Raw genomic sequence first — 22,804 nt, 5'->3', positions numbered from 1 at the left:
TTTCCCTATCCACTCTGTTAGAGGCGTAGCGCATTCCAGGACAGGACGTCGGAAAAGGGCAGGCTAACAGCGCATGCGCGTTTCTAAAGCCTCTAGGGAAGGCGGCAAGCAGAGATTCCACCGCAACTTCCGGGTACCAAAAGGACGCTGTTTATACTGCATGTAGAGTGGAGACATTAATTAAATAGCTACCCTTCTTTTTCCCCGCCTACATGCTGGTTGGGGATGATGGAAGTTGTCGTCCCACATCCTTCCAAGGCTGCAGGTTTGGGAGATGAGTTGTGCAATCGTAAGGATGAGAACTTAACCTGTTTTTTGCATTGCAACGTTCAAATGCATTTTTTTAATTAAAAAAAAGAGATGGTCTTCCCCCCGCACCCCAGGGTTGCAATGCCTCGCTTCCTTCCGACCAAGCCGCAAAATAAAAGTCCCTGACTCTGCAAAAGGTCGTCGGCAAGCTTTGCACCCGCGGGACCCAGAGACGCCCGGTCCAAGCCCGGTTCAAACCGAGCCCCAACGTCCCAGCCAGCCCCTTCGCCCACTTTTGCTTTTTTTTTTTTTTTTTTTAGCAAGGCACATTTGCAAGGTCGGAGGGATTGTGTGTGTGTGTGTGTGTGTGTGTGGCGGGGGAGAAACTGAAGATGGAGCCCATATTGCAAAAGGGAGAAAAAAAAACTTTTATTTTGAACGACCACCGCAGCCCCCTGGAGGGCTTTTCTGAGCCGGCCACGATGATGCAAACCTTGATTTAGAACAGCTTGGCTGAAAAAAAAGCCCGCGGAGAGGAACGAAGGAAAAGAAGCCGACTCCCCAGCGGAGCTCCAGGTTCTCACGCTTTATGGACGGGCTGCCCTTGCTCGCCTCCTTCCCCGCCTCCTTTGGACTCTCGTCTGGCTGCTTCCTCCTCCTCCTCCTCCTTGCTGGACTCTCCCCTTCCTAAGTCCTGGGAAGGGCTGCCGAGGCCCGGACGGGAGAGCTCCGGAGCTCCAAGCTTGCTTTGCTTTGGCTTGCTTTGCAAACGACCCGGGACTTTTTTTTTTTTACCGACACGCGTTGGCCAAGATCATGGGGAGGCCGGCAGAGCGCCGAGACGGGCCTGGGCTTTGATCCAAACGCTTGCAAAGGAAGAAGCAGCGCTTCCCCCGTGCAGCAGCAGCAGCCCCGGTGGGCTTCTCCCATGGCTGGGTTTCTGGAAGAGGACGACGTCCCCCTCATTTTAACCTTAGAGGAGAGCAGGAGCCGGAGGGGCGAGCCGGAGGGGGTCCCCAACGAAAGTAAGCCAACTTTGCCGTCTCTCTCCACCGCCTCGCCCCCCCCCCCTCCACTTCTTCCCAGGTCGGCTGGGAGGCGCTTTGCAAGCTGCGGCAATTGCTTCTGGGGTGTGGGGTGTGGAGGGGGCTCTGCGTGGCTTCGGAGAGAGAGGAAAAGGGGGTGGGGGTCTTTCAGGGGGGAATGTGCGTCCGGAGAACAGCATTCCGGGGTGCTTCGGCTGTGGAGGGGGCTGTCTTGCTTTAGGAGGCTGAAGTGGACAGGGGGAGAAAGAGACCTGGTACCAATAGAGTCTTTATAGCTCAGGGTTGAAATGAAGGATGGAGAGATAGAGATATAGAGACAGACAGACAGACAGACAGACAGACAGAGGCAGACATGGGATATATGATAGAGAGAAAGGCAGATGGGGAATAGATGATGGATGATGGATAGATAGGTAGAAAGATGATGGATAGATGGATAGACAGAGTGAGAGAGAGAGATGGATAGATAGATATAGATGGATAGATTGATAGGTGCTAGGTAGGTAGGTAGGTAGAGAGATAGGTGGATAAATAGATAGATAGAGACTGAGATGACAGACTGACAGATACTAGATACTAAAAAGGAGAATATTTGTAACTCAGGGTTGAAATGAGGGGTCCTTGGTGCTCTCTGAGCTTGCTTTTTTTTTTCTTGCAAACGTTTCATTACCCTAACTAGGTAACATCATCAGTGCTGGGGGCCTGGGGCTGTTGGGACCTCCATCACTGATGGTTTTCAAAAATAGACTGGACAAGCGTTTGACCTGGATGATATAAGATCTCCTGCCTTGAGCAAGGGGTTGGACTAGAAGACCTCCGAGGTCCCTTCCAACCTATGATTCTGGGTCCTTAGTGTGGAAGGAAAGCACGGTGCATAGGTACATCCCCAAGACTTTATTTTCCAATTCTTCATCTTGTTTTTAAAACGGCCGGCGTGGTGCCCAAAGGCCTACTTGTTATTTTCTCATCACCCTTCAATGCCATCTATTGGCAGAAAAGCAGAGCTGGAAACCCTCTGGATAAAAATCAGGGAAGCGAACCTGTGTGATGAAAAACACATGGTTTTTGTCACCCGGGCCAGCCGAGGGACAATGGCTATACTATCCAGTTAGGAACAAAGAGTAGATTTAAAAAAAAAAAAAAAAGCTAATTGACTCCTTTTTCAGCTTGAGTCTCTGCAAAGAGATCCTGAGAGCAGGATGAATCAGAATGCGGAGGCAGAAAAAAAAAAATAAACAAATCTGGCCCAAAGGAAATAAGAAAATGTCAGGGTACATCTGCTTATGCAAAGCGCACCACGCAATCGGGAAGTATATGTCTTGTTTTTGTCTCTCGCTGGTGAATTCCTGAAAGCCCGTTTGGTTCTAGCTGTTTACGGTGGCAAATGATATGATGAGCGCTTAGGGAACTAGAACAATTAATTAACAATTAACAAAAAAGATGCTGAGACCCTAGAAAGTGTGCAGAGAAGAGCAAGAAAGATAATAAAGGGTCTGAAGGCTAAAGAAATAAGGAGAAATGTTTTGACAGAACAGTTAACCAGTGGAACAGCTTGCCTCCAGAAGTTGTGGGTGCTCCTAGAAGATTTTAAGAAGAGATTGGACACCCGCTTGTCTGAAATGGTATAGGAGTTCCTGCCTGAGCAGGGGGTTGGACTAGAAGACCTCCAAGGTTCCTTCTGTTATTCTATTCCATTCCATTCCATTTCTCTTCATCCTATCCTATCCTCTATATTCTATATTCAGGTATTTCTCAACTCCGCCTAGATGACCTCACTTTCCTTCATGAGGTCTAGGAACTTGACAAGTCTCTGGGGACACAAACCTCTCTCTCTCAAACACACCCACCACAATTTTAACATAAGAGGGTCTTGCCTCCCTTGAGAAGGGAATGTCTTAGGAACAAACAGGCCGAAAATGTAGTTGCCTGGAGCTTACAATCTTTCCTCCCTGCTTTCCGTCAAGATGGAGTCAACTATGACGAGATCCAGGAGATGTCCAGCCCAGCGACTGGAAACCGATGCTCTCAGTGGGACCGTGGAAGACGAAATTGGGAAATGAATTATCAGGAGGCTGCAATTTACCTACAGGTTTGGCCACCATCCTTTGGGGAGGGGAGGGGGGAAACGAGGTAGAAGAGAAATGAGAGGACGGATGGGAATCCCAGAATCCCCCAACCCGAGGAACTGGTGCTAAGAATTCTGGAAGTTGAAGTCCACCCATCCAAGACCACCCAGGTTGGATGTTTGTGAAGATTCTCAATTCATCCAGGTCATGGTTGTCCCAAAGGTGCTTTTTCCAAAAGGCAACTGCGAGGGTTTTATTTCTTTGAAAACATTTCGCTTGTATTTTTTATTTGGCGTTTGTGCCCTAACTGTATATTCTTTCTTCCTCTTCTCCCCCCTCCCCAAATATTCCAGGAAGGCGAGAACAATGATAAATTCGTCACTCATCCCAAGGACCCCAAAGCCCTGGCTTCCTACCTCTTTGTTCACAATCATCTCTTCTATCTGATGGAGCTAACCACGGCTCTGTTGCTCTTATTGCTGTCTCTCTGCGAAGCCCCCGCAGTAGCCATATTCCGCCTCGGCATTTACGTACGTAGTTCCTGGGAAGGGGAGGGAGGAGGCGGCCGAGAGGATACGGGGACAAGGATACGTAGGGGCTGTTACAAAGAACAGGAGGGGGTCCACCTATTCTCCAAAATACCTGAAGGCAGGAGAAGAAGCAACGGATGGAAACTAATCAAAGGAGAGAAGCAACTTAGAACTAAGGAGGAATTTCCTTGACAGTGCAAACAATCAGTGGAACGGCTTGCCACTAGAAGTTGTGAATGCTCCAACACTGGAAGATTTTAAGAAGAGACTGGGCAGCCATTTGTCTGAAATGGTTTTACGAATGAGCTGAAGAACATGGATCCTCATCTCTCACTCTTCCCTCGTCTGGTTTCAGGTCCACGCCACCCTGGAGCTGTTTGCCTTGACAGTTGTGCTGTTTGAGCTCTCCATGAAGTTAAGATGGCTGGGCTGCCATACCTACATCCGGCACAAAAGGACCATGGTCAAGGTAAACCCATACCTTATCTAGCAAAAAGTCGGCTGGCATTTTTACCTGGAAATACATGCCACTGGGTTTATTCTCGTTTCTTGTGGATATATTTGAAAGCCGGGTCAGGAAACAAGACGGCATAAAAAAAATACTAAAGTAGTAGTATTGATACAGGCAGTCTGTCATAGTTCTGACAGATGAAACTCTTCAAAGAACTTTGAGGCATTGTTTACCTTAAAGAATCTTTATTCGAATAGCATAGCATCGGCACGTACATAGGCGAAGCCAAAATCTGAATTCCTCTCCTCTAATTAACAGTCATAAATCACGTTCTTCAATTAGTTTGAAACGCAGGCTTTCCCTCTAGTTCTCCAGCCTGCCAATTCTTATCTCTTTTTTCGGAAAACCTTGGTTCTCACGCTAGTTACAAGATTGTTATATCTAGCTAAATTCCTGTGCACATTCCTCCTCTTCCCCCCCCCCCAGTATCATCTAATTCTAACTCTTAAGAGTAAAAGGTAAGAAGGAAAATGGCTGCATCTCCATCTGTTGTCAAAGCAAGAACATCCGATGTTAGCAGCGTTGACACAGTCCTTGAATCCCTCCCTCCTGGGAATCCAGACTACACTCCACCACACCTGAGCCCTTCTCCGTCTTTCTTCTTCTTCTCCCCCGGCAGACCTGCGTCCTCTTCCTGCAGTTTGTGGAAGCGGTCGTGGTGTTGGTGCGCCAGACCTCCCACCTTCGGATCACCCGAGCCTTGCGGTGCATCTTCCTGGTGGATTGTCGCTATTGTGGAGCGGTGAGAAGGTAACAGTCTGCTGTGATGCTCTTGGCAAGAAGTGCTCCTTCACTGGCTTTGTGCCAAGGGTGGATTTGAATTTTACTCTTTCGGCATCTCGCCGGAGGTTGTTAAGGCATGGAACAACCGACGCGGAGGGAGATTTTTCTTTCAAAGAGCTACTGTTTTTTGTTTTGCTTTTTTGTTTTTCCCCAGAAACCTTCGTCAGATTTTCCAGTCTCTTCCTCCCTTCATTGATATTCTACTCCTTTTGCTTTTCTTCATGGTCATCTTTGCTATTTTGGGTAAGAACTTGCCACTGTTTTGTTAATGAAATGGGGGTTTAAGGTGAAATACTGCAGAAACATTGGCAGTAAACAGATCTGGACAAAAGGACAGAACCTGGGTTGAGATGTCACCATGCAAGCAGCACAATGCCTTGCGGCATCACTGATGTGCACAATGGTTGTGGTGGAGATACCAAAGACTCAAAAGTGTGTATTGCAGCATCACAAAACCGGACGCATCAAGTTGCCTCTTGATCTGTCCCAGGTTGCGTATAAGCCAGTTTTACTTCTCTGGAGAGATTATTCGGTTCAGGTAGTCCTCTATTTATGACCGCAATTTATGAAATGAGTTTTGTCCTTTGTGCACTCCGAGCTTGGTTGTTTTCTTGTAGACGTTTTAGTACCCAACTAGGTAACATCATCAGTGCCACCACCTAGTAACATAGAATTATTTTACCTAGTTGGGTCATGAAACCTCTGCAAGAAAACAACCGATCTCAGAGAGCACCAAGGACTCCTCAATTCAAACCTTGAGCTACAAATATTCTCGTTTTTCGGTAACATTTTATATCTACCCTTTTTAGATGTAACTTGTTTTATCTTTCTCCATTCTTCTCTATTTCTTCTAGGATTTTATCTGTTCTCTCCAAACAAATCGGACCCCGTAAGTAAATCATATATTCTTGACTGTTCTTGGGAGCATCACAAATCTTAATAGGGAAACTTTTAAACAACTTGTTGACGTTTCAGTGAATTCCAGTGCAATGCAGATAGTTCTGTGTGCAAGCAGTTGTGATTTTCAGTTAGCTTAATTTCCTTCCCCCTTGAAACACCAATTCTTGGCAACACTGTACTTAATTGTTTTTTTTAATTATTATTAAAAGTTTTACAAATTGTATGCTTAATTGTTTTGTGCAAAAGGAATTGATGACATGCTTGTGACATGCTTAGCCAGCGAAGTTACAACCAGGAGTTTTCAGTTCATGGCTTTTTCCCGAAGCAAGGAAAACTTAACACAAGAATTAAAATTAGGAAAGGAATAGGTACCAAATAAAAGCAAGAGAAGGAAAAAAAAAACCCTAGGAACATGCCTAAGCACGCATTCATTTATGTATGAGATCTTGAAAAAGAAATTTGTTTTAGATGTGCAATATTTCGGTCTAGGGATGAAAAAATTCTAATGGAGCTAAGAAACGATAACTGGATAGGAGTTTTATTGCAAGATACTTCAAAATATTCTTTACACTTGGGACAGTGCAACTCTTCGCAATTTTAAATGCCCCGAAGAAACTGCCTATTTAATTTTCCAAGGCTTTCTCATACCACACCTAGCAATAGAATCATTTTTTAAGCATGAGTTTCTAGGCCTCAAGAGGGCGAGGCTACAGGTTTTATAATTGGGCATTTCTTCTGACAGATCTTGTCACTAGGCTCAGCCAAATTAAGAGAGGGGTGATTTGTGTATAGAAAGAATGTCTGGTTCATATCGAGTCCAATTCTTTGGCATAGCGTAGAGATGATTGCTATCTATAGGAAGCCCTGGTCATTAGGTGCCAGGGAGAAGTGGAAGGTAATACTGGTAGTCCTCCACTCTGCCATGGGACCAGAATTTCTGTTGCTAAACAAGGACCTTCCAGATTTTGATCACGTGATGCTGCGAAGGTCGTAAGTGTGAAAAACAGTCATAAGTCACCTTTTTCCAATTGTAACGTTGGAGCAGTCACTAAATGAAAGGTTGTAAGTTGAGAACTTCCTATAACGAAAACTGTAATAGGGGGGGCCATGTCAGGTAAACATTATCTATCTGTTCGCTTAACCTGAGAGGCATCTGAGATTCTTCTGGGCCCGACAATTCAGACTCATCTTTTTTCATTTTCTTTCTTCGCGGTGCTTTTTTCATTCTTTTGCAGTATTTCAACACTTTGGAGAACAGCCTGGTGAATCTTTTCGTTCTTCTCACTACTGCCAAGTAAGACTTGGGTTCTTGAGAAGCCACAGTCGAGGTGACGGTGATGGGAGGGCAGAGGAAAACTTGCCACCTTGCTTTTCCAGCAGCTCGTGTTTAAGCATCTTTATTTGAAAGAGGGTGGATAAAGTCATCTCTGCTGAATTATCGGAGACCTTTAAAACAGGGAGAAGTCAGAAAACCCAAAGCAAATCTGTTTTTCGACATTTGTTTGGGAAGTGCAAAATTAAATTGTCTTTTTGTCAATCAGTTAATCTTAACTTTGGCCATAGACCAGCATGGACCTCAGAACAAATTATTTTACATAAAAATGTTCATAAAAACCAATGGGATAAAATAAGGTAAAGATAAAATTATTGACGTAAATAAACAAACGGGAATTAAAACGCACAAGCATCCTATATAAATTGCAGTCAATTTTACAAGGAGTAATTAATTTTGAAGGAGGAATGAATGAACGAATTATACAAGGGGGCAAAATTAATCAGTTCATTAATTCATTAATTTTGCCTCCTTACATAATGCAACCCTCAAATTTTTTTTTCGTAATTTAGTGATTTGGTTGGAACTCCTCAAGGCAGCCAACACAATTTAACAAATTAAAACTGTTGATTTTTTTTTTAACAAATTAAACATTGAAGCTGTTCCTGGTCAGAAGTATTTTTTGGGGGACTGGATGCAGTCTTCCCTGGAGTCGGGCACCGCTTCAAGATCGGTCTCCGAAAATCATTTCAGAGTAGGCAGATAATAGCTACCTGCCACATCTCAGCACAGCCGTGACTTTTGGGGGATGGTGTGACTATCTTCTGGAGAACAGAAGTGTTGTACACAGCCTTTCGCCATAAAATCTCCTCTAATTGTCGGTCTAAACGGAGGCAATTATTTGTTGGCTTATTATGTAATGATACGTGGGAAAGACCTTGAGGAACGGGTCCCAGAGACACAGCCAAGGGAAGGGTCAGATGGCACAACCCACAGCTGCATAATGGGTGTAGAAAGTGGTTCAAAAGACACCCCCTCTAGTCTCTTGAGATGTAAAGGGGGCAGGAGAGATAAGAGGAGGAAGAGACACAATTCTCAGGTTATAAAGGAGATGGGTGGAGATTCTCTTAATGTAGCTTTACAATGAAGTAGAATTATCTCTCATCCTGTTTCCTAGCTGGCCTACCTGCTACGGCTGACCGTTTCTCTTCTCTCTTTCTTTTGGACCTAGTTTCCCTGACGTGATGATGCCTTCTTATGCCCGAAACCCGTGGTCCTGTATCTTTTTCATTGTGTATCTTTCCATCGAGTTGTATTTCATTATGAATTTGGTAAGCACAGCGTCCAACCTTTGGGGTAATGCTTGCTGATTCTTTCTCCTGATTTAAATCTTGGGTCTTTCAGCACCTCCAGCCAGACCGTCTCTTTCATACATCTGTAACAGAGCCAGTTGGGTCTAGTGGTTAAGGCACTAGACTAAGAAGCAGGAGGCCACGAGTTCTAGTCCTGCCGTAATGAAAGCTGACTTGATGACTTTGGGCCAATCACTAAGAGACTGGGAGTTCTAGTTCCCGCCTTAGCGTGAAAGCCAACTGGGTGGCTTTGGGCCAATCACCAGGAGACTCTGATTTCTAGTCCCACCTTAGCCACGAAAGCTAGCTGGGTGACTTCGGGCCAGTCCCTCCTTCTCAAAAACCTCACAGGGTTGTTGTTATGGGGAAAAGAGGAAGAGGGATTCCAGAGCAGCAGCTTCCCAAGTGGACCTAGAGATGGATGCAAGTGTGATCATATATGGACTGCTTTGAGTTGAAGAATGGCCCCTCCCATATTAAGACAGCTCCACATCACTGGAAGCATCGGAGCCAGTGATGGGAGCTTTGACTAGGTATTATGTTGTTATTTTATTTCATTTATTTATTTTTAAAAGTTTAATCCCCAAGCGTGTTTAAACTCCGTCTGCCTCCGCCAGAAGTTGGTTGCAAGCTTCCCCTAATCTCTCTGTGAAGTCCTACCTCCCAGCTTGACTTTTGAGACTTCCCTCCTGTCCGTTTAGGCCGCCATGTTCTTGATTTGTGCTTCCCGCTTTCTCTCTTTCTCCTGCAGCTCCTGGCTGTCGTCTTTGATACCTTCAGTGCCATTGAAAAAATGAAGTTCCGGTCACTCTTGCTTCACAAGCGCATGGCCATCCAGCACGCCTACCGCCTGCTGGTTAGCAAACAGGTGGGTAGGTGGTCCTGGGTACACATGGGGGGGGAGGGTATCTCCAGGAAGAAAGGTGTGGTGATGAGCTGTGAGACTAACCTTGAGAAACAGGAGGAAGAGCTGCAGCAGTTGATGGCGGTCATCCAGTATTTGAGAGGCTGCCTCAAAGAAGAGGGAGTCAAGCTATTCTCCAAAGCACCAGAAGGCAGTATAAGAAAAAACAGACGGGAACTCATCAAGGAGAGAAGCAACCTAGAACTAAAGAGAAATTTCCTGGCAGTGAGAACAATTAACCAGTGGAACGACTTGTGGATGCTCCATCACTCAATGCTTTCAAGAAGAGACTTTTTTTTCCAGTGCCGTTGTAACTTTGCTCAGGAAACAAGCTGTTGTCAGTCAAGGGCTACTTGCAGTAGTCTGCCCTCTGTACATGCTCTGCGTAACTTCCTTTTTTTTTTTTTTTTTTTTTGTCTCTAGAGACCCTCTGGGATTGCTTTCAAGCAGTTTGATGGCCTGTTGCGCTTCTACGCGCCCCGGATGAATGTTCGGGACCGTTATCTGACTTTCAAAGCACTGAGTCAAAGCAGCAGCCCTTTAGTCAGGTAAGGACAAAGCTTTTTTTTTTCTTTCCCTGTCCCATGGAAGAAGCTGGAAAGACTATGAAACTTTCCTTTCCCCCCAAACAAACTACAGCAGAATTAGACTGCAGTGCTAACCACTGTGTTAGAACCACGTTAGAACCACTGTGCCTTTTTTTTGGGGGGGGGAAGCTCATTTGGGATGTTCTGGGACCCTTGTCACTTTAAACCATCATTAAACGGTCGTTAAGTCAAACAGTCCCTGTATCTTAAGAAGTTAGCCACAACTTGTTATATATATAACAAGTTTTTATTGGTTTTCCAGTTTTACATTTAAGTGTTTAGAAAGCAGCGTGGTGGTTGGGTAGTCAATAGTACAATAACAAAATCTTTAGTACATAGCTCAGGTTACATCATCCCAAAATTCCTTCTCTGTTTCCCTTAACATTTGCTGTATCGTATTTAAGCTAGTAAATTTATAATTATAACGGTTATAATTATTAAAAAAGACCCATGTGGTTTTATGTGTGTGGTAGCCTTAACATGTTGTGCAAAGATGGAGTAAAATAGCTGAGGGACATGCTTGGCTGTGGGTGTACATATGTGTCAGTGCGTTACAATAGCACAGTGTGAGCATCTGGCAGTCTTGTGTGCTAAGCGGTTAACCAATTTTATAGTAAGGACCATAGAGGACCACAGTGAAATGTTCTTATAAAAGGAACAAAATCTTTGCTCGAAGATTTGCCTCCCTTTTTTTTTTTTTTGCAGCCCTCAGCAAATCTAGTGATGCAACAATCCTTATTTTTAGCTCTCTCTCTCTCTTAGCTGAGTTGGCGTGCACAAAGCACTTGCGTGACAAACTCTTTCCCAGACTTTATTTTAAACTCTTGAACTGGGGGATGGGGGGCTTGGCAATCTGGTGGAGAAAATCTTAAGACACATGTGAACTGGAGGATTGAATGCAGGTAGAAAAGGCCCCCCCTCTGAAAGAGAATCATTGTCTCTTTCAGTTTGAAGGACATGTACAGCTTCTACGAAGTGGCTGGTTTGAAATGGAAGGTAAAGTTGTCAGTTTGAGCTGTTTGGGGGTCTTTGGGGGGGAGTGAGGCTGGATGGGAGGTGAGCCTCTAGAATGGGGAAGAACAAAAGGGACATTCTGGGGAGAACAAACACTGGGAAGAATCATGGAGGGAGGGAGGGAGGGAGGGAGGAAGGAAGGAAGGAAGGAAGGAAGGAAGGGGAGAAAGGAAAGAAGAAGAGGAAGGAAGGAAGGAAGGAAGGAAGGAAGGAAGGAAGGAAGGAAGAAAAGGGAGGAAGGAAGGAAGGGGAGAAAGGAAAGAAGAAAAGGGAGGAAGGAAGGAAAGAAGGAAGGAATTCTGGAGGGAGAAGGGCTCTTAAGGTCCTCTAGCCCAGCCCTGAAAGTGAACCAAAGCTGATTCTGGCTGCTTTCTTTTCCAGGCAAAACGGAACCGGGAACATTGGTTTGATGACCTTCCTGGGACGGCTTTCCTTATTTTTAAGGGTAAATACTCTGTGTTTCTACAGAACATAGAATCCTAGGGCTGGAAGGGACTTTCGAGGTCCTCTAGTCCAACCCCCTGCTCCAGCATTCCAGACAAGTGGCTACCCAGTCTCTTCTGGAAAGCCCCCAATGATGGAGCACCCAGAATTCCTGGAGGCAAGCAGTTCCACTGGTTAATGGCTCTCACTGTCAGGAACGTCCTCCTTAGTTCCAGGCTGGGTCTGCCTCTGATGAGATTCCATCCGTTACTTCTCATCCTGCCCTCAGGTGCTTTGGAGTAAGAGAGTAAGGCAACCCCTTGATCTCTGTGAGAAAAAGGGAGAAGAAACCAGCTGGGGGTATTTCAAAGAAACCAGCAAGAACGATGTTATATATAGATATACATAAAAGCATTTCATTGTTTTTTTTCTGATCTCTTTTTCCTTTCAACAGGTATTAACATATTAGTGAATTCTCGGGCTTTCCAGTATGGCATGTGTAAGTCTTCCCTCTGTTCATGGGGGAGGGGGGAGGGAGAGGGCGTGAATGGATAGAGTTACTCAGCGTAGTAATATTAAATGGTGTTTTGTTTTGCCAGTACGTTGATCAATTTCAAAGTTGACAGCGGGCCCCAAGAACCAAGGAAAACCAAAGTTATAGGTAGTCCTCAGCTTACAAAACTCACGACGGTTCATTTAGCGACTGAAGCTACAATGGTGCTGAAAAAGAGTGACTTTTGCACCACTTTGTGCTTGGTTTGAAAACTGTGTCGTTTTCCATCGTGTCTTGCAGATGTTCTGGTGGCCGTGAACGGTCTCTGGATTCTAGTGGAAACCTTCATGTTGCGAGGTAGCACACAACACAATTAAATTTTTTTTATTATTATTATTCCTTTCCTTCTGTCGGGATTTCCGCTCTTCTCTGCAACCCTCTGCGGTTTCTTTTCCAGACGGAATCTTTTCCCGAGACGTACCCTGGAGTTACATCATGTTCCTTACAAGTAAGTCTTCAGCAACTTGGTTTTCCAAGAAGGCACGTGGAGGCCTCCTTAGAGAATAAAAATGTCTCGACATTCGAGCTCGGTCAAGAAAAGAATAAATTGGGGTGCTGATGAAACACAAATATTGGACACCGTTGTTGTTATTGGACAATATTGTACGGGGATTGAAAACCACAATCCCGGCGCTTCCTCTTCTGTGTTGACAGTCTACGGGGTCGAAGTGCTGTTGAAGGTCACTGGCCTGGGACCTAAAGAGTATCTCTCTTCTGGCTGGAATCTGTAAGTCTCTCCCATTTCAGGGGTGTTTAAAAGTCCCATTTAAGGGGACTTGTAGGGAGGTAGCTTGCAGGTCCCACTCAGAAAATCCATTTCTGTCTCATGTTTTTTCCCAGTTTCGATTTTGCTGTGACTTTGTTTGCGTTCTTGGGTCTCCTGGCACTGGCGTTCGATATGGAACCCTTCTACTTCATTGTTGTGCTGCGGCCTCTGCAGTTACTGAGGTGAAGATACAGGATGGGTCAGATACATGCAGAACTGGGGGTCCTCTAGCTATGAGAAACTACAGGTCCCAGAATCCCCTTGCTGCTGCTGCTGCTGCTTCTTCTTCTTCTTCTTCTTCTTCTTCTTCTTCTTCTTCTTCTTCTTCTTCTTCTTCTTCTTCTTCTTCTTCTTCTTCTTCTTCTTCTTCTTCTTCTTCTTCTTCTGCTTCTTCTTCTTCTTCTTCTTCTTCTTCTTCTTCTTCTTCTTCTTCTTCTTCTTCTTCTTCTTCTTCTTCTTCTTCTTCTTCTTCTTCTTCTTCTTCTTCCTCTCCTCCTTCTCCTCCTCCTTCTTCTCTCTCTCCTTCCCCCTCCTCTTCCTTTAAGTTCTTTCATTTTCTTCTTCTTCTTCTTCTTCTTCTTCTTCTTCTTCTTCTTCTTCTTCTTCTTCTTCTTCTTCTTCTTCTCCTTCTCCTTCTCCTTCTCCTTCTTCTGCGTCTTCTTCTTCTTCTTTTTCTTCTTCTTCTTCTTCTTCTTCTTCTTCTTCTTCTTCTTCTTCTTCTTCTTCTTCTTCTTCTTCTTCTTCTTCTTCTTCTCCTTCTCCTCCTCCTCCTCCTCCTCCTCCTCCTCCAGTCTTAAAGCATGCTACCTGGGGAATTCTGGGAATAAAGGCCTCTCATCTTAAAGCATGCTGGCTGAGGAGTTTTGGAAGTCCACATATCTTTAAGTTGCTCTACACAGTCATGCATTTTTTTTGTTCTTTCCCTTATTGCAGGCTGTTTAAACTGAAGAAACGTTACCGCAATGTCTTGGATACGATGTTTGAACTTCTTCCTAGGATGGGCAGGTACCGAGAATGAAAGATTCCTGCCTGACTTTGCTGCTGGGGAATTGAAGCCTACATATAGGTTCTCCTGCTTGAGCAGGGGGTTGGACTGGAAGACCTCCAGGGTCCCTTCAGACTCTTATTATTCTGTTAAAAATCCACCTTGTTGAATTACATTTTTCCCAACCTTCTCCTTTGTCTTCTAGCCTATGCCTAACCCTACTCATCTTCTACTACTGCTTTGCCATTGTTGGCATGGAATTCTTCTCTGGGAAACTCTACCCAAACTGTTGTAAGTAAGTATCTACATGTTCCTACTGTATAGTCTGAAAGTAAATATACGTAGATTCGGTTTGCACATGGAACAGTGTCGTTTGCTATAGTAGAGCTGAAGTGACAAATTCTGATCCCTCCATTGTTTCGCTCCTAACTTTTTCATCTCAGCCAGGGATGATGGGAACAGGTTTTCAACAAGCTCTGTGGTCTGGTGAGCTCTCTGAGCTTGGTGTATTTCTTGCAGACGTTTCATTACCCAACTAACACCATCAGTGCTGGAAGGGAGTGGGGCTTGTGGGGAGGAGGAGCAGGAGGAGGATTGTGGGGTCCTTGGTGGTTTTCTTGCAGACGTTTCACTACCAAACTAGGTAACGTCATCAGTCGCTTTTTTCAGTGATTGCCACTAAATGAACTGCTGTAAGTTGAGGACAGCCTCCATCTTCTTTTCAGCCCAAGAAACTAGGGAGGGTCTCTTCTGAGCCTTTGCCCCACTATGCAGTCTTTTACCTGACCCTTGTAAAAACAGATTTTTGAATCCAGAGCCTCCTCCCTCAGTTTGCTCTTTTCTTATTTCCTCACCCAGCACCAGCACGGTGGCCGACGCCTTTCGCTGGGTCAACCGCACCGTTGGGAACAAGACTGTGGTGGAGCAAGGCTACTACTATCTCAACAACTTCGACAACATTTTGAACAGTTTCGGTAAGTGCTTTTACGGCCCCTCTCTAAGCAGTTTACAGAGTCAGCCTCTTGGCCCCCCCCCCAACAATTTGGGTCCTCATTTTACCGACCTCAGAAGGATGGAAGGCTGAGTCAACCTTGAGGCGGTCAGGATCAAACCTCTGGCTGTGGGCAGTGAGTTAGCCTGCAATGCTGCCTTCTAACCACTGCGCCACCGCGACTCTGCACCATCTGAAGGTTGGGAATGACCTTCAGAGGTTGATGTCGCGAATCCTTGAATTGTTTCCTGTTTAATTGTCTCTTAACCTTCCCTTTTTTTGTGCAGTGACCCTCTTTGAGTTGACGGTAGTCAACGATTGGTACATCGTCATGGTAAGTCTACCGAGAACCCCCTTCTGTGTTGGAGCAATCGCGTGTCACTTAAATACCATCATCTTTCCGGCCCTTTTAGTTCCAGAATATTGCCTCAAAGACCCCTTAAATATGAGCAATGGTTAGATAGATAGATAGATAGATAGATAGATAGATAGATAGATAGATAGATAGATAGATAGATAGATAGATAGATAGATAGACAGACAGACAGACAGACAGACAGACAGACAGACAGACATAGAGATACATAGAGATACATAGAGGATAAAGAGATAAAAGATAGAATTCTGAGAGTTGGTCCACAAGTCATAAAAGGGCCAAGTTTGAAGACCCCTGATTTATGTATTGAGAGAGTGCCTTTGTGGTTCCCGCCCACCACCAGCCACTTCAAGTTCTCGTTTTTCTGTTTTGTTTTTTTTCAGGAAGGGGTGACCTCAGAAACTTCTCACTGGAGTCGTCTTTATTTCATGATTTTCTACATCGTGACCATGGTGAGCAGATTGCACAAGATGCTTCGGCCATCAGATGCCCGTTTAGATGACTGTTTTTATTTCATTTTTTTTTAATGTTGTTTTAATATGTTTTTATTGGAAATGTTTACGGGAGTAAAAAGATAAACGTGAAAATCTATAAAGGAAAAGTTAAGGAAAAGGGAAAGTGCAAAGAACAATAACTACTACTACTACTACTTCTTCTTCTTCTTCTTCTTATTATTATTATTATTATTATTATTGCAGTGAGAAGAACTTCAACTCCCAGAATTCCTCAGCCAGCATATACTGGCTGAGGAATTTTGGGAGTTGAAGTCCACAAGTCATAAAAGGGCCAAGTTTGAAGACCCCTGTTGTTGACGTTTCATGACCCAACTAGGTAACGTGATGGTGTTACCTAGATGGATCAGGAAACATCTGCAAGCAAACCGCCCAAGCCCAGAGAGCACCAAGGGCCCCCCAGTTCTCTTCCTCCTCCTCCTCCTCCTCCTCTCTACAAACCCCACTCCCTTCCATCACTGATGATGTTACCTAGCTGGGTCATGAAACGTCTGCAAGAAAACCACCCAGCTCAGAGAGCATCAAAAACTTCACCCTTAACATTTTTGGGATGTTGCTACAGCTTGGCCACCAACAGAGACCAAGAGGTTAGCAGTCCTATTACCATTGACTTTGTATTTTTTCCCCCCCAGGTGGTGATGACAATCATAGTAGCTTTTATACTGGAAGCATTTGTATTCCGCATGAATTATGCCCGCAAGAATCGGGATTCAGAAGGTACGTGGGAGATATTTGCCCTCTGCTTGTGTTGCAGGTCTCGTTTCCTATCAATCTTCTCCCTGGTGGGCTTGATTAGAATCCAAGAACCAAGGGGCATCTGAAATGATTTTCCTCTAGAAAAAGCCAAGAAGCTGTCTGTGAAAGAATTCCAGGGAAGCTGGACCTTTCTTTTCCAGCTCTTTCTCCTCCTGTTATCTAGCAGCTGGCTTCATCCCTCGATTTCTTTTCCCCAGCAGAAGACAGCGGGATCGTGCTGGAGAGGGAGATCTCCAAGGAAGAAATTGGGGGCTTAGCCGAGACCTACGGGAGGCAAGGCGACAGCTTGGCAGCTAGCCAACTTCTCAAGGTCATTTCCCAAATGGACAGGCACCGGGTGAGTCAACGGGACTGGGGACGGCTGTTCAGAGTAGGAAGTAAAGTAGTCCTCCTGTCTAGCTGAGATGAGGCATCCTTCTCACCATTTATCTTCTGCTGCTTTTAGCAAACCACCATGCTGTTCCTGGGCCGGCGTTCGAGGACCAAAACTGATTTAAGTATGAAAATGTATGAAGAAGAGATTCAGGTAGGTTGGTGGACATCAATGCCATGGAGGTATCTTGGGCAGTAATTTTACGGTGGATAACCGAAGAGCCAATTTATGGGTGCCAACATGGCTACATGGCCTGCCGAGAGGGGAGGGGAGTGGAATAGAAAATATGGAATGGAATGGGATAGAATAAGGGACAGGAAAGAATAAGAATAGAATAGAATAGAATAGAATAGAATAGAATAGAATAGAATAGTAAAATAAAACAATGTAACATAATATAATATATAATATAATAATAAATAAAATAAAATAAATCCAATAAAATAAAATAAATCTAATAAAATAATAAAATAAAATATAAATAAAATAGAATAGAATAAAATAATAAAATAAAATATAATAAAATAATAGAATAGAATAGAATAGAATAATAATAAAATAAAATAATCGAATAGAATAGAATACAGAGTCGAGTAGAGTAGAGTAGAATAATAAGAATAAGAATAGAATAACATGGCTACATGGCCTGCTGAGAGGGGAGGGGAGGGGAGTGGAATAGAAAATATGGAATGGAATGGGATAGAATAAGGGACAGGAAAGAATAAGAATAGAGCAGAACAGAACAAAACAAAACAAAACAATAATAAAATAAAATAAATCTAATAAAATAAAATAAATCTAATAAAATAAAATAATAAAATAAAATAATAAAATATAATAAATAAAATAGTAGAATAGAATAATAGAATAAAATAAAATAAATATAATAAAATAATAAAATAAAAAAATAGAATAGAATACAGAGTCGAGTAGAGTAGAATAATAAGAATAATAGAATAAGGAATAGAGTAGAGTAAAATAGAAATAGAAATAATAGAAATAGAAATAAATAGAAATAGAATAGGCCCCCACAAACATTTTTGGGGTCTGTCTGATATGGCTCCTGTTCGTTTTCCCTGGCTGGGCATTCTGTTGTAATGACCCCCATCTTCCATTCTCAGGAGTGGTACGAGGAACATTCCAGAAGAGAGGAACAACCGCATCCTTGGCAGGAAGATGAGGAGTTGCTCAACCAGACCTTCCTCCCTCCTGCCCTCCGGCAGCGTTCGCAAACTGTCATCTGAACTTGGTTGACCGAAAGCTCGTTCTCCTACGCGTTCAGCCTGGGTTTGGCGACACGGGGGCCTCTACAGCCTCCCCTCAATCAGATTTTTCTTTGACGGTCCTGATCGCTTGAGATTTCATTTCATCTCATGAGAGAGTTGACCATTTTTATTATTACTATTTTTAATTTTTGTCTCCTCCTTTTTCCTTTGAGCGTGGGGGGGGGGTGTCTGGAAAGACTCTTGACCTTGCAGTTATTGCCATGGGAGAGTCATGCAAAGTCCTTCCTGGTTGAAGGACCACTGGACCTTCTTTTTGGAGAAGACCGGTGTGTTTTGTCCTTGTTGCCGTTGGGTTCTTTGGCGAAACGCTGGTTGCTGTGGCGGAGCTGGGGTAGAGGGTTGAAAGCTGGCCCTGTTTGCCAGCAAACAGGGTGCCCATCCTGGCATAACTGCCATGCCATCTTCCATCAGCAATTGAGATGGGCTAGAAAAGGCCAGAAAGTAGGTTGAATCGCCAAGCATCGACAACATTGCTCGCTCTGTAACCGTGGTGCACTACATGCAGTTGAGTGAAGTAATGCAGATGTATTTTACACCACCCCTTCGTTTCCCCCGCCCTTTGTAGTTCATCAGCATCTATAAAGACTGCTCGTACTCCAGTAATTGCTTAGCAGTTTTTTACCAAAACATAGCAAGGCGCTCGGGCAGGCAACGGAACCCAGGACCAAATGAGTTTCAGAGCATCTTAGCAGAAATGGATTCTTGCTTTTGTGAGATCCTGAATGTCTAAGACTCTTATCCTGCTCACAGACTCGGTCCTGTGTTGGCATAACAATTCTTCCTGGGATCTGAACATTTGCAGTGCCATCTACCTGGAGCTAAGAACAGCAACGGCCCAGAAGTTAACCTAGCAAGTAGGTGTGGTGTTAAATCCTGAAGCAATCCTGCCCGGTAATCAGTTGTATTAACTCTTAAACGCTGCCAGTGGGCATTGTATGAAAGCCCCTATGCCGATAAGGCATTATACGAAAGCAATAATTCTTTCACAGAAAAGACAAACATAATCTCGGGATCACGGTCTAATCAGGTTTTTATTGTGGATTCACTTCTGCAGAAATTCCTTAATGGGTCACCCAGTCTTTTAGGAAGACCTCCACAAGAGAAACCCAACAAGCAGATTGTGTATTTTGTTGGGCGTTCTTTGCTTTGACAACACACTATGCTTGTCTCGATATGCAAAGAAGGGTTCAGCTCATCCAGGTTTGTCTCCATCTGTTAATCTTGATTGCTAATTAGCAAATGGTAAATGGAATTTGCTTTTTTTTTCCTGCCAATTTATAAGCAGAAAAGACAGGGTTCACCCCCCTCCCCTTTTTTTTTTCTTTTCTTTGCCCCTTCTGTAATCTTAGAGGACAGCAAACCTAGAATAATTAGGAATTTGTTTTCTTATGTCTGCTAACTCTCTGGAATAGTTCTTCATTTAAAAACGACAATATTATTTCCATGCTAAATCAATAATGGGAGAAGGGTTGGCTTTGTACGAGCTAAATTTGTTTTCCAGTTGGTTAGTTTATTTTATTTCAAATAAGGGGTGGGTGTGAGATAAACAGTCACATAAATGAAATTTTCCTGTCTTTCTTAAGCAGCTCGTTCTACGCTGGTATCTCCCAGTTCACGTCCCTAAGAGCTAAATTAATGGCTGTGGAAGATTGCAGTTGTAGTCTTAACACTATAAGAGGACACCCAGTTGTGGAAATAAGAGCTCCTGCACCCATGATCCTGATCGTCTGTTTTCTTCCTAAAAAGAATGCAAATATTTTATAAGGTAGATGGCCACAAATTCAGAATTCCTGGGCTGTGGGACGACTCTGGGAGTTGAAGTCCACCAGAAGGTTGCTTTAAGGACCTTTAAGGAGAGAAAAAGGGCATTTTAAAAAAAAAAACTACTATTGGTTCAAAAGGGCATTATGTGACCAATTCAGGGAAAGTATTTCATCCTGCTATATTGATCAGGTTTGCTAATTCTTAAAAAAAAAAAAAAGGGGGGGGGGGATAGTTTGAAGCGGAACAGATTCCAATCATCATTCCTTAGGGATAGGCCATGTTTTAGCTTCCGAGCAAAAAAATGGAATTTCAGAATGGGTGGAGAGGGGGTCTCTAAATCACCCCCATTTGTGTGAAAAAAAGGTATCTTTCCCAAGGTTTGCAAAATAATTGCATGCTCTCTGGGAAGTAACGTTTCCAAAGAGGCAGGTGCTGCTGACTGCCGGTGCCTGCAGATCCTCAAAGCACCTTACCTGCCCCCTCAGCCCTTTCTAACTGGAACACACATTTTTCCTGGGATTGTCTGGCGACGATGCACAGCCAAGCCCAGCTTCTTGACGGAGCTGCTGGCCATGTGTAGGATGCACGACAACTCCGAAGCACATTTTTGAGCTTTGGATTTGAAGCAACAACGCCTGGCTTTGTACGTTCTCGGTTTGCTATTTTTTTCAAACAGAAGCCTGGGTGACGTTTCTCTCGCTTACTGACCGTTTTGGTGGTGCCACTAAATGGAAGTGAATGCTGGCCACTTTATAATTTAGAATTGTTTTGCTCGTCAGCCAAGGACCCAAACATACGTGCACGTGTTCATGAGAATTTGCTTGGCACCAACCAGTGTTTCTCAACCTTGACAATTTTAAGGCATGTGGACTTCAACTCCCAAAATTCCACAGCCAGCAGTGCTGGCTGTGGAATTCTGGGAGTTGAAGTCCACATGCCTTAAAATTGTCAAGGTTGAGAAACAATGATTCTACAGCAGTGGCCTTTCCGGTTAGCTCAAGCGAGATTTAATGTTGCCAAGCTTAATTTTAGTGTTCAGACACCAATCACTGGAAGGAAAGTGACTCCCAATTTTGATGCACTACAGTTATGTCACACCTAAGCATAAAACTTAATTTTTTTCCCTTACTGTCAGCCTGGATAGTAAATGCAAAAAAAAATTTTAATTTCAAATTTCCTTCCTCTATGCAGCAATAAGAGAGGCTGGAAACTCCATACCAAGTAAAATGGAGTCTTTTTTTTTTTTTTGCATGTGTTTGTTATTTTTCATTCTTGTTTATGATATAAGCTAGAAATAACTCCAGAAAGTTGTTGTTTTTTTCCTGAGTCTCTTGGAAGGAAAACAAACTTCAAAAGAAGGCAGGGATGTTCCTTCCTAAATATCTTTTTTTCTGCTCTAAACTCCAAAGACAATCACTCGTAGGGGGATACGAAAGGGTTTGGGATACTGGGAAATTCGTATGACCGCTATAACAATGTCCGAAACAGTATTATAAAGATGTTTACATAACGTTTAATAAACCTTTTTAACCCTCTTTCGGCATCTCCCTTTTTATATTTAGGGCAGTCTTAAAAGCACAACAGAACTGTAAAGAGTAATTTATGACCGTTTTCCACAACTGTGAAGCATCTCATGAGATCAATATTCGGATTCTTGGCCACTGACTCATATTTATGAAGTCGCAGTGTCCCCGGGGGGAGGGGTCACGTGAACCTCTTTTGTGAACTTTTGACAAGTCAATGGGGGAAGCCCGACTCGCTTAACGTTACTAACTTCAGGACTGCAGTGATTCATTTAACAACTTGGGCAAGAGAAGTCACAAAACGAGGGGAAACTCCCATTTAACAACTGTCTCGCTTAGCAATGGAAATTGTGGGCTCGGTCGCGGCCGTAAATCGAGGACTATCTAAAGTGCTAGATAAAGAAAACGTCAAGAAACTATTCGCAGTGGTTTCACACAAACACACCTCCAAAGCCTGTAATTGATCGATGCTCTTTTATTACTAAATTGACATCTTCTTACATCAAAACGGGAAGGTAAATTACAGCATGTCGGTTCTTTGAGGTAGATCATTAAACATAGAAAAGCTCAATGGAATTTAAATGTATTTACAGAAATGAGCAAAGATGCAGATCTGGGCCACCAGACCTTAACGTTTCCCTTATTCTCCAAAGCGCCTAAAGGCAGGACAAGAAGCAACAGATGGAAACTAGTCAAGGAGAGAAGCAACCTAGAACTAAGGAGAAACTTCCTGACAGAACAATTAACCAATGGAACAACTTGACTCCAGAAGTTGTGAATGCTCCAACACTGGAAGTTTTTAAGAAGAGACTGGGCAGCCATTTGTCTGAAATGGTATAGAGTTTCCTGCCTGAGCAAGGGGTTGGACTAGATGACCTCCAAGGTCCCTTCCAACTGTTATATATGGCCACAGCTGTTTATTTGTCTAGTATTAATCCTGGTGTTGATCTCCGCTTATCTAGGTGTTGACTGCTAGCCAGGAGGTGTTTTAGCAGTTTGATTGTCTCTTTTGGAAGAAGTCTGCTTCAATATTTCTTCTTCTCCTCACTGACCTGTGGATTGTGATGTCAGCCTTAAGCAGCCACCACCCAACAGCTGAATAAACCACATTTGCACATGGTCAACACCCAGCCTGTGCAATTGCTGACTTAGGCAGATTGAAATCCACCAGCTGTGGGTGACAGAAGACCAGAGGAACAGTGGAAAGAAGGAAGGAAGGAAGGAAGGAGAGAGAAAGAGAAAGAAAGAAGGAAAAAAAGAAAGGGAAATGGAAAAAAGAAA

General features: G+C 43.7%; 1 protein-coding gene across 3 annotated transcripts; it reads left to right on the top strand.

Moving 5' to 3' along the window:
* Positions 1-697: 697 nt before the first annotated feature.
* On the top strand, positions 698-20,217 carry TPCN1 (two pore segment channel 1). 3 transcript variants are annotated; one of them, XM_039332489.1, is made up of 27 exons: positions 698-825; positions 3,260-3,384; positions 3,715-3,891; positions 4,247-4,360; positions 5,022-5,152; positions 5,340-5,428; positions 6,040-6,074; positions 7,321-7,379; positions 8,590-8,689; positions 9,462-9,578; positions 10,038-10,162; positions 11,149-11,197; positions 11,597-11,660; positions 12,093-12,137; positions 12,432-12,488; positions 12,589-12,639; positions 12,846-12,918; positions 13,032-13,139; positions 13,891-13,962; positions 14,148-14,237; positions 14,801-14,916; positions 15,221-15,267; positions 15,693-15,761; positions 16,454-16,538; positions 16,775-16,914; positions 17,023-17,103; positions 18,072-20,217. In XM_039332489.1, the coding sequence occupies exons 2-27, from the start codon at positions 3,289-3,291 to the stop codon at positions 18,192-18,194; spliced, it is 2,313 nt and encodes a 770-aa protein (XP_039188423.1). In that variant the 5' UTR covers positions 698-825; positions 3,260-3,288; the 3' UTR covers positions 18,195-20,217. The 3 variants fall into 3 exon arrangements, with proteins under 3 accessions (XP_039188423.1, XP_039188421.1, XP_039188422.1); XM_039332487.1 differs by having other exon boundaries at positions 723-1,274; XM_039332488.1 differs by lacking the exon at positions 698-825 and adding an exon at positions 931-1,274 and having other exon boundaries at positions 16,778-16,914.
* The last annotated feature ends 2,587 nt before the right edge of the window (positions 20,218-22,804 follow it).

The sequence above is a fragment of the Crotalus tigris genome, unplaced genomic scaffold, assembly GCF_016545835.1.
Source record: "Crotalus tigris isolate CLP2741 ecotype Arizona unplaced genomic scaffold, ASM1654583v1 scf7180000024461.5605484, whole genome shotgun sequence".
Taxonomy (NCBI): Eukaryota; Metazoa; Chordata; class Lepidosauria; order Squamata; family Viperidae; genus Crotalus; species Crotalus tigris.
This window is presented reverse-complemented; position numbering and strand designations above follow the sequence as displayed.

What these genes read in the sequence shown, in the direction of transcription:
- TPCN1 (XM_039332487.1), top strand. Translation starts at nt 1,178, where the DNA reads ATGGCTGGGTTTCTGGAAGAGGACGACGTCCCCCTCATTTTAACCTTA. An exon ending in AGCAGCAGCCCTTTAGTCAG is followed by an intron (nt 10,163 to 11,148) that starts GTAAGGACAAAG and finishes TGTCTCTTTCAG; the next exon opens with TTTGAAGGACATGTACAGCT. An exon ending in GGCTTTCCAGTATGGCATGT is followed by an intron (nt 12,138 to 12,431) that starts GTAAGTCTTCCC and finishes CGTGTCTTGCAG; the next exon opens with ATGTTCTGGTGGCCGTGAAC.